Below are 14,331 nucleotides of genomic sequence, written 5' to 3'. Positions count from 1 at the left end.
AGTCGCCTAGGAAACACGCATCGCTGGGTCCAGGGTCCTGCACTTTGCCCTTTGCCCTGACGTCCACACTGGAGGGACCCTTGGTGCTCAGGGTGGAGGTGACGGCCATGGTCATGTGGGCAGCTGGGCACTGGACCTGCAAGGACGCAGGTACGTAACCCCCGGGTGGGGGCCCTGACTCTGACATTCAGGGGCGGCACCCCGCTCCCGAAGCTGTGGACCCAGGACCTGTGAACACCACACCTTCCCCAGTTACAGGTAAAATCCGCGTTCGATCAGCTGCTCGACTCCCCGCCGAGGACACTTAAAATGACGACAGTGGGCTTCCCTGGTGGCGCAGTGGTTGGGAGTCTGCCTGCCAATGCAGGGGACACGGGTTCGAGCCCTGGTCTGGGAAGATCCCACATGCCGCGGAGCAACTAGGCCCGTGAGCCACAACTACTGAGCCTGCGCGTCTGGAGCCTGTGCTCCGCAACAAGAGAGGCCACGACAGTGAGAGGCCCGCGCACCGCGATGAAGAGTGGCCCCCGCTTGCCACAACTGGAGAGAGCCCTCGCACAGAAACGAAGACCCAACACAGCAATAAATAAATAAGTAAATAAATAAATAAACCCAAAAGTTAAAAAAAAAAAATGACGACAGTAAAGCTGAACAAAAAAGCAGCTAAGGCACAGGTGAGGCAGGCCCTCCGGCTGGTGCAGAGAACCATCCTCACCGGGTCGCGCTGACCCGAAGGGCCCACGCCCCTCCCGAGACTCCTCCGACCCCCAGGCCCCGGGCTCCGGCGGCAAACGCGGCTGCTTCTCGCCCACCAGGCAGGCAGGCTCTGCCCGATCCTGCCAGGCATCTGAACAATTAAAGGGACACTTTCATTCACCTCTCCAGCTCCCTGCTGCGCGGGCCTCCTTCCCTCCCCCCACAGTACAGCCTTGGAGAGCAAGGAAGGGGACAGGGACACTGACATCGCCGCCCTGCTGGACACTGCCGCCCCTCCCCCAGCCCGGGCTCTGAGCGGCGGTCGCGGCCTGGAGCCCGGCCGCCCGACCAGGAGCCGTAACCCTGTCCTGAGCTGCCTCCCTGCTCACCTCACTCCCCTTCACACCGCCCAGGGGAGCCCCTGGACCTGCCTCCAGGCCCCTGCTGGGCACCTGCTCCCTGGCCCACAGGTGAGCCACACCTGCCGGGGGACAGCGCTCAGGCCACGCCCAGGGCCCCCTCGGTCGGCACAGACACCTCTCTGCACTGCGCTCAGGCCGCGCCCAGGGCCGGGCTCAGGGCTTCTCCCTCCAGTTTCTCAACAACCCCACGGCGAGTGCCACCACCTGGCCTCCTGACTCGCCCGTCCACCGTCACTGCCGCTTCCATCACCAGCCTGACCTCTCCCAGCACCCAGTGCCCTGACTTTACTGCCCAGAGAGCAGGGCAGAGATCTTCCAAAAGGCCGTCAGACACCACCCGTGCTCCCAGCAGGTGGGCATCAGCCCCTGCCCCCCACCCCGGCCCCTCCCGCCTCCCCAAGCCCTACCTGGACGGCTGCGCGGGCGGTCCCTCCACGCGGGTCCTGAAAGCGACCAGAGCTGCCCCTGCGTCCATGCCCAGAGCCAGCAGGACATGGGGGCAGGCCCGCTCCCTGGATCAAAATGCAATTGTTTTGTCGACAATTTCCCTGGCTTTGATTTGGTTTTTACCACGCTACTGAACTGAGTTTGAAATTTCAAATCACATGAAACAGCATGAGGTTCCCTCAAAGAAGGGCCTCCTTGGGAGGTGCAGAGCCCCAGGCCCGCGCTCAGCCCCCAGGGAAGCCGCTCCTCGCCAGGAGGCCCGGGAGGGATGCCTTCCCAGCCCCGGGTAAGCGTAGGCGCTCCAGAGCGCAGAGGAAAGCCGCGGGGGCCTCACCTAACGAGGCCGGCAATTTCGGCGGGAAGGAGAGGCTAGTAAAGGATGCCGGGCCCCACCCCCCTCCCAGAGGGGTCCCTACCACACCCCACTTCCTGGGCCTGCCCTGAAACTAACGGTGCCAGGGTCCGTCTGCTCCACAGAAGCTGGACTCCCTGAAAAGGGGCTGGACTCGCTGGGAGCGACGGGACCCGTGGTGTCCAGCTCCTGTGACCTCCACCCTCGGGCGTGGACGTGACCAGCATGGCAGGCGGGCTGCACCCACTCTCTCCCTCCACAAGGTCGACCCCCAGGCAGGGCCCCCTGGCGCTAGACCGCGGCGGCTGGGGTATCTCCCTCTGCGGGCCCAGAGCCGGGCGATGGACTGGGGCCAAGGACGGCCCCGCCACCAGGCTGAGCACCGGTGTGACCCTGTGCTGGCACGTGTGCACATGGGCAAGGTGTGGACGAGAGAGAGGGGCCGCTGCCTCCCTCCTCTGCAGCCGCCAGCCCAGGAAGGAAGGGGGACTCAACCACGGGTTCTGACGGGCACTGGTGTCCTCAGAACGGCTCTCAGAGACTGTGCCCATGACGGTACCCACTGCCCAGCAGCCAGGAAGCACCCTGGGTGTGCTGCCCGCTGATGCCCACCTGCTCCTGACAACCGTGGCCCAGTGACGAGTGCTGGTGTCACCTCTTACAGGAAGTCTTCCCAGGTCGCTGCGCCAGGAGTCCAGTTTCCTCCCCTGGGGTCTCGTGCTTCCTCCACTCCCCCACACATCTCAGGACACAGTCAGGACCTTTTGTCCCGTCTTCCCCGGGGTCCTCGCTGAGGCCAACAGCCTGGGCTGTTCTCATTCTGCACCCAGGTCTGGGCCTCTCAGCACTGCTGGGGGGGTTCCCAGAGGGCACTGCGGCTTCCTGGGTGGCACTGAAACCCAGGGGCCTCCAGGCTGCAGCTGACCGCTTGGGGCAAGCTCCATCCCACATGTGGCCCAGTCTCCAGTCTTTAAAGGGGGGCAGATAAGAGTGCTTCCCTCAATGGGTGTTTGTGGAAATAAAACCAGTGATTCATTTAAAGCCTTCAGCAAGGCCCTGGTGACCGTGTAAACCTGCACATGCTGGCCTTTAGGAACTGTTCACAAAGCTCTGTCACGCCCACGTCAACTGCAGCTTTGCTTTGGGGGTCCTGAAAAACATCCAAATTTAAACTCCGCCCAGGGTCGGGGGCTCCGGAGCTGAGTGCCCCCTTTGCCCTCCTTCCTGAAGGAGACAGAAGATCAGCAATCTCAGGGAGGGGGACCTGCCTGCATCGGCCTGGACAGAGCCTGGGGACGCCCAGGGGACCCTGGGCAGAGCCCTGTGTAACAGGGTCTCACGCACGCCCCCGCCACGATGAGTGTCTGCGATGTCCCTGGGCTACAGGAGGGGGACGAGAGGCAGGTGGCCTGCAGATCTGTCTGCTGATGAGTGCAGAGCCCCCCGTACCCTTCTCCGAATAATGTCACAAGTGTCCCTGCTAACGGCTGCAATCAGAGCACGAGGGTTCCCACCACACGCTGGGGCACATCAGCTCCTGGTTCCTGGAGAGAATCTCCTCCAAGATATTGCACAGATATTTCTTCTCTACACGCTGATTATCCTGAAATGCTGATTAAAATGTATAAGATGAGGGAGGCAATGTTATTAGCTTTCTGTTTTATAGCTTTCAGTGCAGGAGTCTGGCACTTCCGTTAAGTTTATTTTTGAGTATTTCATTCTTTCTGAAGCTATTGCAAGTGGAATTATTTTCTTGAGATCATTTTCAGATTGTTCCCTACCATTGTGGAGAAATTCCATTGAGTTTTATATACTGACCTTGTATCCTGCAACCTTGCCAAACTCCTTTATTACTTTTAAGTGTGTACGTGGATTCCTTCAGATTTTCTTTGCAAAAGATCAGGTCATCTGCGAATAGATAGCTTTACTTCTTCCTTTCCCATCAGGATGACTTTTATTTACGTTTCTTGCCCAGCTGCCCTGGCCATGCTTCCAGGACAATGCTGAATAGAGTGGCCAGAGAAGACATCCTTGTCTTAACTCCTGATCTTAGGGCGAAAGCATCCAGTCTTCCCACTGAGTACATGCTGCCTGGTGGCTTTTCATAGATGCCCTTTGTCATGTTGAGAAGTTCCCTTTTGTTTCTAGTTTGCTGAGTGTTTTTATCTTGAAAGGATGCTGGATTTTGTTGAATGCTTCTTCTGTAACTATTGACAAGATCATGTGACTTTTGATCTTTATTCTATTAATACCATATATCACAGCTACTGATTTTCTTATGCTGACCCACTCTTGCACCCTTGAGATAAATCCTCCTTGGTCATGATGTACAATCCTTTTCATGTTCTCCTGGACTCAGTTTGTTAGTGTTTTGTGGAGGATTTCTGCATCTGTATTTATAAGGTCTGTAGTTTCCTTGTAATGTCTTTTCCTGATACTTTTGGTATTGGGGCAAACCCAGCCTCATGGAGTGAGTCAAGAAGTGTATTTTTTGGAAGAGTTTGAGAAGAATTGACATTAATTCTTCTCTAAATTTGGTAGAATTCACCAGTGGAACCATCTGGTCCTGGGCTTTTCTTGCTAGGATGTTATTAGATTATTAACTCACTGTCTTGACTTGTCATGGGTCTACTCAGACTTTCTATTTCTTCTTAAGTCAGTCTGTGTGTTTCTAGGAAGGTGTCCATTTCATCCAAGTTACCTAATGTGTTGGCACACAGCAGTTCATAGTATTCCTTTCCACCCTTTGTGTTTCTGTGAAGGATAGTAAAAATAAAGAGGGTGGTCCTCCCTTTAGTTTCTGATTTAGTAACTTGAGCCTTTTCTCTCTCTTTCTCTGATCAGTCTAGTTACAAATAAAGTTTCGATATTTTTGTTTATCTTTCCAATAATTAACTTTTGGTTTAGTTGATGTCCACTGTTTTTTCTAGTCTCTGTTTTATCTATTTCCATTCTAATTTTTGTTATTTTCTTCCTTCTACTCGATTTGGGTTTAGCTTGTTCTTTTTTCAGAGCCTTAAGGTGGATATCTTTCTTTTTAATATAATTTATGTACAGGTAAGGTTAAATGACTTACTTTTTAATAACGGCTGTATGTAGCAGTCAGATCACAAAATTTCTGAAAATTTAACACGACTCTTGCAAGTCACTGCAAGCCTGCTCGGCCCACCACGGGGGCAGGTCTAGCAGACTCCAGAGAGCAGGTGACACGGGTAAAGGAAGCACTGGGTGGTGCAGGAGGCCAGGCACGGCTGGACCCTCACAGCTCTGCTGCTCCTCTACCCGCAGCTCGCAGAGCTCAGCCGAACTGCTGGAGGCCACTCAGCTGCACAAAGGGCATACACGGGTTTTGAAATATGCACACTCACTTTTCCAAGTATTAAAACACCTAAAAGCTTTCGCCCCAAACGACTGAGGCCTGCTGTCCACTCTGCATCGTGTCCCCTTTCCTCTCAAAGAACGGGGTCTGGACAGGGCTGAACGTGGACGTGGGGTGACCACTCATTCAAGCCTGCTGCTAAAGGACACTCTGGGAGTCTAGGGCACAACCAGGGCCACGGAGCAACGCAGGTGGGCGTGGCCACCTCCCTGGGACACGGGGCTCAGCTCCTCCAGGAAGCCTTCCAGGGTTTTTGCTACCGCATCTGCACGGTTCAGCCCCCATCAGGTTTGTGCTGCCCGTGACGGCCCCTCCTCTCGTCTCACGCTTCTGCCTCTGCACCCACCCTAGCGCTGCTGCAATGGCCCTGGGGAGAAGCAGGGAGATCCAGGTGAGGCCGCAGAGCCGGGTGCTGAAACACCAAGGCCCCCACCTGATGGAGAACTAAGGGCCACCCCAGCTCCCAGGCATGGGCCTCCCGGCTCCGTCCAGTCCTCACAGCGGGGAGCTGCCCCCTCCCCTGAGGCAGCCCGGGGCCCCCAACCCCTAACACTCTTCTGGGAATTTCCAGCCACTCCCAGCTTCTCCGTTCCTCTCAGTTGCCCCCGTTCTCTCCACCAGCATCTAAAGGCATCACGTTTCCTTCCCTTTTGCTTCTGAGCCTCAAAGCCAGGTCCCAGCCTCCCTGCCCCTTCACAGGACCTTAGGCGGGGGCTGCTGAGGCCGCGGCCCGCTCTGCTCCTTATGCCACGAGGCCGGTGTGACACAGAGGAGCCGTCCAGGCTCTGCCGGATCGAACACAAAGCCGACTTCGACTCAAATGCTCTCTGAAATTTTGTTTCCCAGTTATGTGATTTTTACCCTATCCTACAAAATAGACACCAGGCCCTGCCATCAGAGTTTAAGGAATGGTGGTCTACACTCGCCTCCCCTGTCAGACCTTCTCCAACCTGAGCTCCAACCCAACCAGGCTGTAGAACAGCCTGCGTCCTAACCCCTGGTCCTCACCACTCAGGGGGGATTGGAGTGCCGGCCCCGCCCCCGTCACATCTCCCCTGCCCCGTGCCTCGTGCAAGCCCCCCCCCACCCCGCCTTCCCAGTTCACCCTCCTCATCAGCTCTGTGCATGTGTGGGGGGGGCAAGGGCTTTGCCTTGACTCACACACCTTACAATTCACGACTTAAAAGCGCATCGTTCAGTGGTTTCAGTGTGTCCAGAGCCGTGCATCCATCGCGTCAGTTTTAGGGCCTCTTCATCCCCCCAAAAGAAACCTCGTTCCCCTACCTATCTCTCCCCAGCCCCTGGTAGCCACTAATCTGCTCTCTGTCTCTCTGGATCTGCCTATTCCACGTAAACAGAATCACATACCATGTGCCCTTTGGGTCTGGCTTCTTCCCTGAGCGTCATGTTTTCCAGGTTCATCCACGTTGAATGTGTGTCAATCCTCGTTCTTTTTTACAGCTCAATAACGTTCCATTATATGGACACACTACGCTCAGTTTACCCATTTGTCCACTGATGGACGTCTGGGCTGTTTCCACCTTTTGTCTGTTAGGGCAGATGCTGCTGTGAATGTGTGTGGACAAGTTTTTGGGTTGCCAACCAGAAATTGGCACTTATCATCTACGTCTACGAGGATTAAGTCCTGAGCCGCTGCAGCTGCTGACCTTCAACCCCCCCTGAAAGGAGTTCAGGGTGGCAATCAGGAAGGAGGTCCTCTGTGCTCTGGGAAAAACTGGCAGAACAGGTCTTCAGATAGTTAGATATTTTCAGGAGAAGATTTTATGAGCCCAATTCTTGCATCTCCTCTTATGTAGAAAAGCACTAAAATCCTTCGTGGTGATGTCTGCTCCTCACGACTAGCAGAAACCTTCTGCAAAAAATATGTGCTCGATTGCATGTACTCCCCCTTCACCAAAGTCTCATATATACTGACCTCCCCCCCTGCCTCTTTGGAGCAGTTTCTCAGAGCTATCTGAGAGGCTGTCTCCTGGGCTATAGTCCTCACTGTGTCGCAAATAAAACTTAACTTACAACCCTCACATGGTGCCGTGTTTTTCAGCCGGCAGAGTGGATGTATGTTTTCATTTCTCCTGGGGAATACCTAGGATTCCGCTAGGAGTGGGACTGTCAGATCACAGGGTAACTCTTGTTTAATCGAGACCATTTTTCCAAAACAGCTGCTCCCTTTTACATTCCCACCAGCAGTGTAGGAGGGTTCCGATTTTTCCACACCCTCGGGAACACTTGTTATCATCTGACTTTTTGATTCTAGCCACGCTTTGGGGTGTGAAGCAGTATCTTATTGTGTGCTCGATTTGCATTTTCCTGCTGACTCATGAGAGCTGGCATCTGGTTATGCACGTCTATCTTCTTTGAAGAAATGTCTACTCAGATCCTTTGACAATTTTAAAAGTGTGTTAAGTGTCTTCTCATTTTTGAGTTGGAGGAGTTCTTTATATATTCTAGATAAAGGTCCCTTATCAGATCCACAATTTGCAAATATTTTCTCCCATTCTGTGGGCTGTCTTTTCACTTTCTTGATGGTGTCTTCTGAGGCATCAAAGTTTTTCACTGTGATGAAGTCCCATTTATCTATTTTTCTCTTGTTGCTTGTGCTTTTGGTGTCATATGTAAGAATCCTTTGCCAAATCCAAGGTCATAAAGAGTTACCCCTGCCTTCTGCTACAAGTTTCATCATTTTAGTCCTTAACATTTAGGTCTTTGATCCATGTTGAGGTTGCTGGTATATATATATGGCGTGAGGCAGGGATCCAACTTCGTTCTTTTGCACATGGAAATCCAGATGTCCCAGTGCCACTTGTTGAAAAGACTACTGTTTCCCCATTGGTCTTGGCGCCCTTGATGAAGATCAGTTGATGTGATGCAAGGGTTTATTTCTGCACCCTCAACTCCTTGCATCTGCTAATGAGGTGCCTCTTCTGGGTCTTCACCTCCTCCCTGGCGGGGACCCAGACTCATCCCAGACCACAGCAGCCATCTGCACACAGACCCCTCTCAAACAGCCATCCCTGCTCCAGCTTCCTCGGCAGAATCCCTCAGAGGCCATGTCTGGAACACGCATGTCTCATGCATGGCCGGGAAGAATGTAAACGGGGGGCAGGTGGTTCCCTAGGTTGGCACATCAGTTCAGGGAGGGCCCCCTGAGCATCACACCTCCTCTCACTCTAAGAAGAGCGAGACGGTGCTCAGTTGTTACCCAACCTGTGCGCACAGCTGGTGAGCACCCCGGAGGCCTGGGGCCATGGCTTTCCACCCAACACCCTGGGCCCTGTTTGCATCCCAGGCTCCCCTGGAAAGGAAAGGTGTATTACAAGACCTGACCCTGATGTTCAGGCATGTGACCTGGATGCATCTGTTCCCTGCTCAGGAATACAAAGGCACGTTGGCTAGAAGACAGGCCGGCTCGCAGCAGGTGCCAGCGGTCAATAGCATCAGCCAGGGGGTCCTGGCAGGGACTTTGGAGAGCCTGGCAGGCCATACACAGGGAGGACCCTCTCCAGACTGGACTGTGCCAGCCTAGGCTACGACCTCCTCCTCAGGGCTGCAGCGGCCCTCACAACAGGCCTGTGCGGAACTCCGCCTGCCCAGCACCCCCCATGGCTCCCGGGAACCCTGCCGGGCCCGGCCTAAGACTCCTGCCCTCACCCCCACCCCCCCACCATGGCTGGGGCAGTGCTGCTCTAGAAACAAGCCTCTCTTCTCCCGCCCGACTGCCCGTGCCCGGCCCCTGGGCACCACGCTGCTTTCTTTACTTTGGTCTCTGCCAAGACAGTTTCATGAGAATTCAGCTGATGGGAGGAAGAACCTATCTTTATAAAGAAAGAGGCCACTTCAGGGAGAGTGGAGCTGCCTGTGGGTGACCTGCTGTGCACTGGGCGGGGCGGGACTTGGGGGCTGGGCCTCGGTCCTCTCAGCGGTGCTGCAGGGGCGTCGGGACCACGCACATTTCCACCGGTGGAGAGGGGCCCTCAGAGCCTTCCAGAGCAGCAGTGCCGGTGGAGGAGGCTTTTAGCCGAGGTGTCCACGACCAGGGGCAGCCCCGAGGGTAGGTGCCGTTTTGTATTTGTGTGTAAGGACGTGGAGGCTTGCAGGGATAGTGGGGTTTGTTTGAGAAACTCTTTCACTGATGGTTCCATGAGTTGGAAAGACCCTAGGCAGGTACACTGGGTTACCTGCATCCAGGCTGGGGGGGGTTGCGGTTTACCCAGAAACACGGCCAGGAGCTCCCCTCTCACCACCAGCCCCCTCCTTTTACAAAGAGATACTTTCTTGGTGAGCTCCTATTCATCCTTTGGTACCCTGCTCAAATGCTCTCTTGAAGATGCAGCTTTGCTAAGGTCCTGGACAGGAAGTGACGGCTGTACTCTGGGGTCCCCCAGCCCCTGCCCCACAGTCTGGACCCCAGGCCCCCAGCACTGCATGTTCTAGGTACTAGGTACCCTAAGAGTCAATCTCCCCTTCCAGCTCTCCTCCACCCAGGAGCAAACACCTTATTTGATCAAACGAATGAGTGAGTGGGCAAATGAATGAACGATAAGTTAATAAATAAATGAATAAACACGTGAACAGATGCAGTTGGGCTCTAGTATTTCAAGCCCACGCATTTACCAAACATGACAGGGTCAGCACAAACCATCTCAATTTAAACCCCGTTCATACCGAATTCCAAGCAACCCCATGCAGCCCAAGTTTTCTCTTTAGCAGGCACAATTCACACTTGAGGAAACATTATGTGCACAGAGCAAGAAAATAGAAAAGCAAAAATTAAATTAGATGGCAGCCTGGAAATGCCCACTGTGCAAAAAATGCCAGCTAACTGATTTGTGTGGCCTCCCTTGAAAACGGCCGGGTTTTAATTTGGGTCTCTGGGACCCAGCTCCTGCGGCACGGGAAGGCTCACGGGAGAGGGGTGAGAACGCGGTTTCGGATGAGCAGACCCAGATTCAATTAGTAATCAGTTCTGACCTGACTCTCCCGAAGGCTCCCAGAGCTAATGAGCAGAGGAGCGGGGAGCGGGCCTGCACCTCCCCCCCCCCTCCTGGCTGGGAAGAATCCATCAATGTCAGCCCAGAAGGCGCTCTAGCCGCTTCTAGTTACAGGAGCTGCAGACAGGGATGCGGTGACTTAGCCCAGCTCACCGGGGGTCAAGGCGGTCCACCGGCGACCCACTGGGCAGACAGAGTCTAGGGTCAGTGGAGCGGCCTCGGAGTAGCCAGGCCTTTCCTCTCTGTAAAGACCGTCTGTGATTGTTTCTGAGGACGGTCCCCAAAGGCAAGGATGTTAGCACTGTGCGTGAACATCTGGCTGTTCAATCACACCCCGCCCGTGGGATGCCGATGGCTAGATGCTCTTAACAAGGACAGACAACAGCTTCTTAGAAACAAAACTGATGCCAGCACGGGTGCTTCCTTGTTCCAGATCCTCAAAAGGCACCAGCTGCCTCAGCACCTTTCCACTCGCCTCCAGCCCCCCACACGGCAGAGTCATTTCCCACCATCTCCCAGGTGCCCCCGACATTCCCAGAGAGCCCTTCCGGGCTGGCAGCACAAGACAGGTGGCAGGTGGCCGAGGGGCCTGAGGGAAGCAAGGCGGGTCCCGGGGGCGGGCGGGTGGTCCCGGAGCCCCGTGCACCTTCAGGGTGCTTCTGGGCACCCCAGGCCCCGTGGGCGAGGCTCCCGCAGCCAGCTCAGCCCCGAAGGTGCACAGGACGTCGGGGCCTGGAGTGGTGAGGGCCGGGCCTGCTCCCTCGGGCCAAGAGCCCAGGCCCCTCCCCGACTCCTTCCCTGCCCTGCTGGAGGCCATGTGGGGCCTGAGCTCCAAGCCCCGGACCCCGAGCAGACTCACTGCCCCGGCCAGGTCCCCGGACAGTCCCGGACAGGGTCACTGGTGACACTGACCAGGACCCCTGAATCAGCCCCATCTCCGGGGGCCCTTCCTTGGGGGCCTTACTCCCTTTGGGGGCCGCACTGGGACCCACCCGGCTTGTCAGAAAGCCTCCCCCTCGGGGATGATGTGTCCTCGCTCCTGATGCAGCCCTACGCGCACTGCTGGTGAACCTCTCAGAGTGGCCGGGAGCTCACGATGCCCCAGCCCTGTGCTCAGCACACCCGTCACCTCTCCCGTGACCTTCGCCAGCACCTCCTGCAGCAGGCAAGGTGGTTCCCCCCACGTCCTAGGTCAGAGCAGGGGAGCCGATGGGACTCCCGGGCGGAGGCAGCATGTTGAACCAGGGAGCTGGGCCTCCAGAGCCCGTGCAGAGGCTGGAGGGGAGGGGAGGGACCGACCAGAAGAGCCAGGGTCCAAGTCCAGCTCTGGGCAACCCTGTGCATCCCTGCCGCCCCCACGGGATGGACCGGCTGATACCTTGGACCCTCCACCTTGACCGCTGTGACCACGTCTCCTCCAGCCGCCCCACACCCCTGCCTGGGGCCATCCACCCCAAGGAGCGTGGACCAACGCAGACAGCTGCCAGCCAGGCCCACGGGAGCCCCCAGGCCGCCCAGAAGAGGGGTGTCCCCCCGGCTCTAGCCCTGGGGCTGGGCAGGGCTCCGGCCCGGCTCCGACGCCGCCTCCCACACTCGCCCGCTGGCCCCGCCCCAGGCCCCTGCTGGGCCCTGCTGCGTCCGGCCTTGGGACGCCCAGGTCCCCTACAGAGCACCCACGGCATCTCCTGCACCAGGGGACGCGCCCACGTTGGTGCCCTGACGGAAGCTGCGGGGACTCCTCCCTGCTTTGTAAAGACGGCTTGTGGGTCTGTTTCTGAGGACGGTCCCCAAAGGTACCACCTCCCGCAAGGTGCCTGAGCATTAACTCAGCAAGAATGTTAACAGGACGTGTCTCGTCCCCCAGCCGGCTCAGCCTCAGTGGTGCCACCAGCCTACCCAACGGGCGCATCGCGTCGGCTGTCCTGGGAGCCTGTGGTGGCCCCACTGCACGTCACGAAGCCTGGGGCACCTGCCACCTGCCAGACCCGCAGGGCGAAGAGCCCCGCTGGCACCTCAGACAGAGACCACACGGGCATCGGGGCCATCTCGCTGCTGGCACCGCCTCCGCCCCCTCTGCCCGCAGCAACCCCGACTGGACAAGAAATGCCCTCTGGCCCCGTGGGCACCCGGCTCCCCGCCAGCCCGCACTCCACGCCCACGGCCAGCAGGCAGCACTCAGGTGCACAACCGGCACCGTGGGGGGTGGCGGCCCCGTGCAGCCCGAGGCCTTGCCCAGCGAGCAGGGCGCCTCGCGGAATGTCCTGGGGGCTGCGGGCATCTCGTGGACCCTGGGCACGCAGCCTCCTGCGGCCCCCGACGGCCGCCCAGGCCGGGGCTCTTACCGTCCACGCAGGCGGGCCTGGCTCTGGTGGTGCCCGCGATCTGCCCCTTCCTGCAGGCGCAGCGAGCCGTCTGCCGGGCGATCGTCCTCCGCGGCTGGCTGCTGTCGCGGTCCAGCGTCACAATCTCACAGGTGCCGGCCGCCAGCTGACCTGCAAGAGAGGCGCAGATGGGGCTGAGCGGACGCGCCTGGAGACCAGCCGTCCCGGCACCACACCGAGTGCCCACCCGGCGCCCGCCTGCCGAGGGACCCAGAGGGACAGCTGAACCCCCAGACGACGCTGTCAGACCCGCCCTATAAAAGCCAATGCACCGGGTCAGGCCAGCGACCTCCACGCTTGTACAGCATGGCTTTGGCAGCCTTGCCTGGGCGACAGGACGTTAAACGTGGCCCCGTCTCATCCACGCCTGGAAATGAAGGGCTGAGTCACAGGGGAAGGGCCCCGGTCACGAGTGAGGCCCTGGGCTGCACAGGGCTCCGCGATGGGAGGCCAGGCTGGCCTGGAGTGGCCTCGGTCTGTGTCTGGACCGGCCCAACCTGCAGAGGAGGGACCCGTCTCGTTTGCAGGTGACGACTCCATGGGTTTCACCGGCTTCCTCACCAACCCCCCCCGTGACTCCTAAATCCAGGGAGGGCACCCACTGCTCTGAGGAGCCGAGGGGGCCAGCGTCCCAGCAGAGGGACACGCCTGCCCGTAAACCAAGGTGCTCTGAAGAGTGACACTGACCAGAGAGGCAGCGCCGGCGCTGGACAGAGGCCGCCGACGAGGGACGCCTGGCCGCTGGCCCCAGGGAGCCCGCAGGTCCTCCCCGGGCCTGGCTGGTGCCCCCCGGTCATCCCCGAGCTGTGAGCCTAGACCTCTTGGTGACACCGGGTGGCCCTCGGTGTGGGCACACGGCCACAGCCTCCACCGGGACGTCCACTTGCTGCCTCACTTCCATTCCCTCAGCAAACAATAAGCGCCACTGTATGCGGCCCTCTGCGTGGGGCCCTGGGGCCACGGTGTGAGGAAGCGGACGGTACTCTGTCCCTGAAGGTCCCTCCCAGCTCGAGGATACGGCCCCGTACAGACCCCAGCCCACCGCTGTGCAGGGGGTCGGCAGGGAGAGAGGACGGGGGTGCATGCTGCAGCTCCAAACAAGGGAACGACGAGGAGGTGACACCCAGGAGACGGTCCCCACGTGCAGGGGAGGAGGGTGGCAGTGTCCACCCCACAGACGAAAAGCTGGCAGCTCCCTGGGGCTCCCAGGCAGCCTTTTCTTCAGCCCTGGGTGTCCTTCCTCATACACTGCTGTCACCCCTGGCCCCCTCCTCCAGGCAGCCCCCGGGTCCTCCAGGCGGCTCACTGCACAGGACTGCCCTGCCTTTTTGTCACTGATGTCACCTCCGGGTGCCCAGCCCGGCCTGGGGCCAGGCTGGCAGGACAAAGTGCGTGGAGTAGTCACCGGCTCCATCAGCCCAGGGCTGCCCAGGCCACCTTGACCCGGGGAAAGCCACGTCTGAGTGTGACCTGACCGAAGAGGCAAGGCGGTGTCTGCAGTGGGTACCAGACACGCCTGGCCCAGGGCTTGAAGGGAGCTGTGCACGGGGACCCCAAGCCAGCCGCCCAGAGCCCGTCATGGACGGCTCACGGGAGACCCACACAGGTGCAGGAGGAAGGATGTGGGCCCCGGGCCCCTCCTCCT

The 14,331-nt window shown here is 58.2% G+C and overlaps 1 protein-coding gene across 3 annotated transcripts in view; it reads right to left on the bottom strand.

The window, feature by feature from the left end:
• Positions 1-14,331, bottom strand: part of TAFA5 (TAFA chemokine like family member 5) — a 208,304-nt gene that overhangs the window by 70,664 nt on the left and 123,309 nt on the right. For all 3 annotated transcript variants that reach the window (XM_036864588.1, XM_036864589.1, XM_036864590.1), the window contains exon 2: positions 12,648-12,797. In XM_036864588.1, the coding sequence (XP_036720483.1) occupies positions 12,648-12,797 (150 nt within the window). The remainder of the gene's footprint in view (positions 1-12,647; positions 12,798-14,331) is intronic.

Source organism: Balaenoptera musculus, chromosome 10 (assembly GCF_009873245.2).
Source record: "Balaenoptera musculus isolate JJ_BM4_2016_0621 chromosome 10, mBalMus1.pri.v3, whole genome shotgun sequence".
Classification (NCBI taxonomy): domain Eukaryota; kingdom Metazoa; phylum Chordata; class Mammalia; order Artiodactyla; family Balaenopteridae; genus Balaenoptera; species Balaenoptera musculus.
This window is presented reverse-complemented; position numbering and strand designations above follow the sequence as displayed.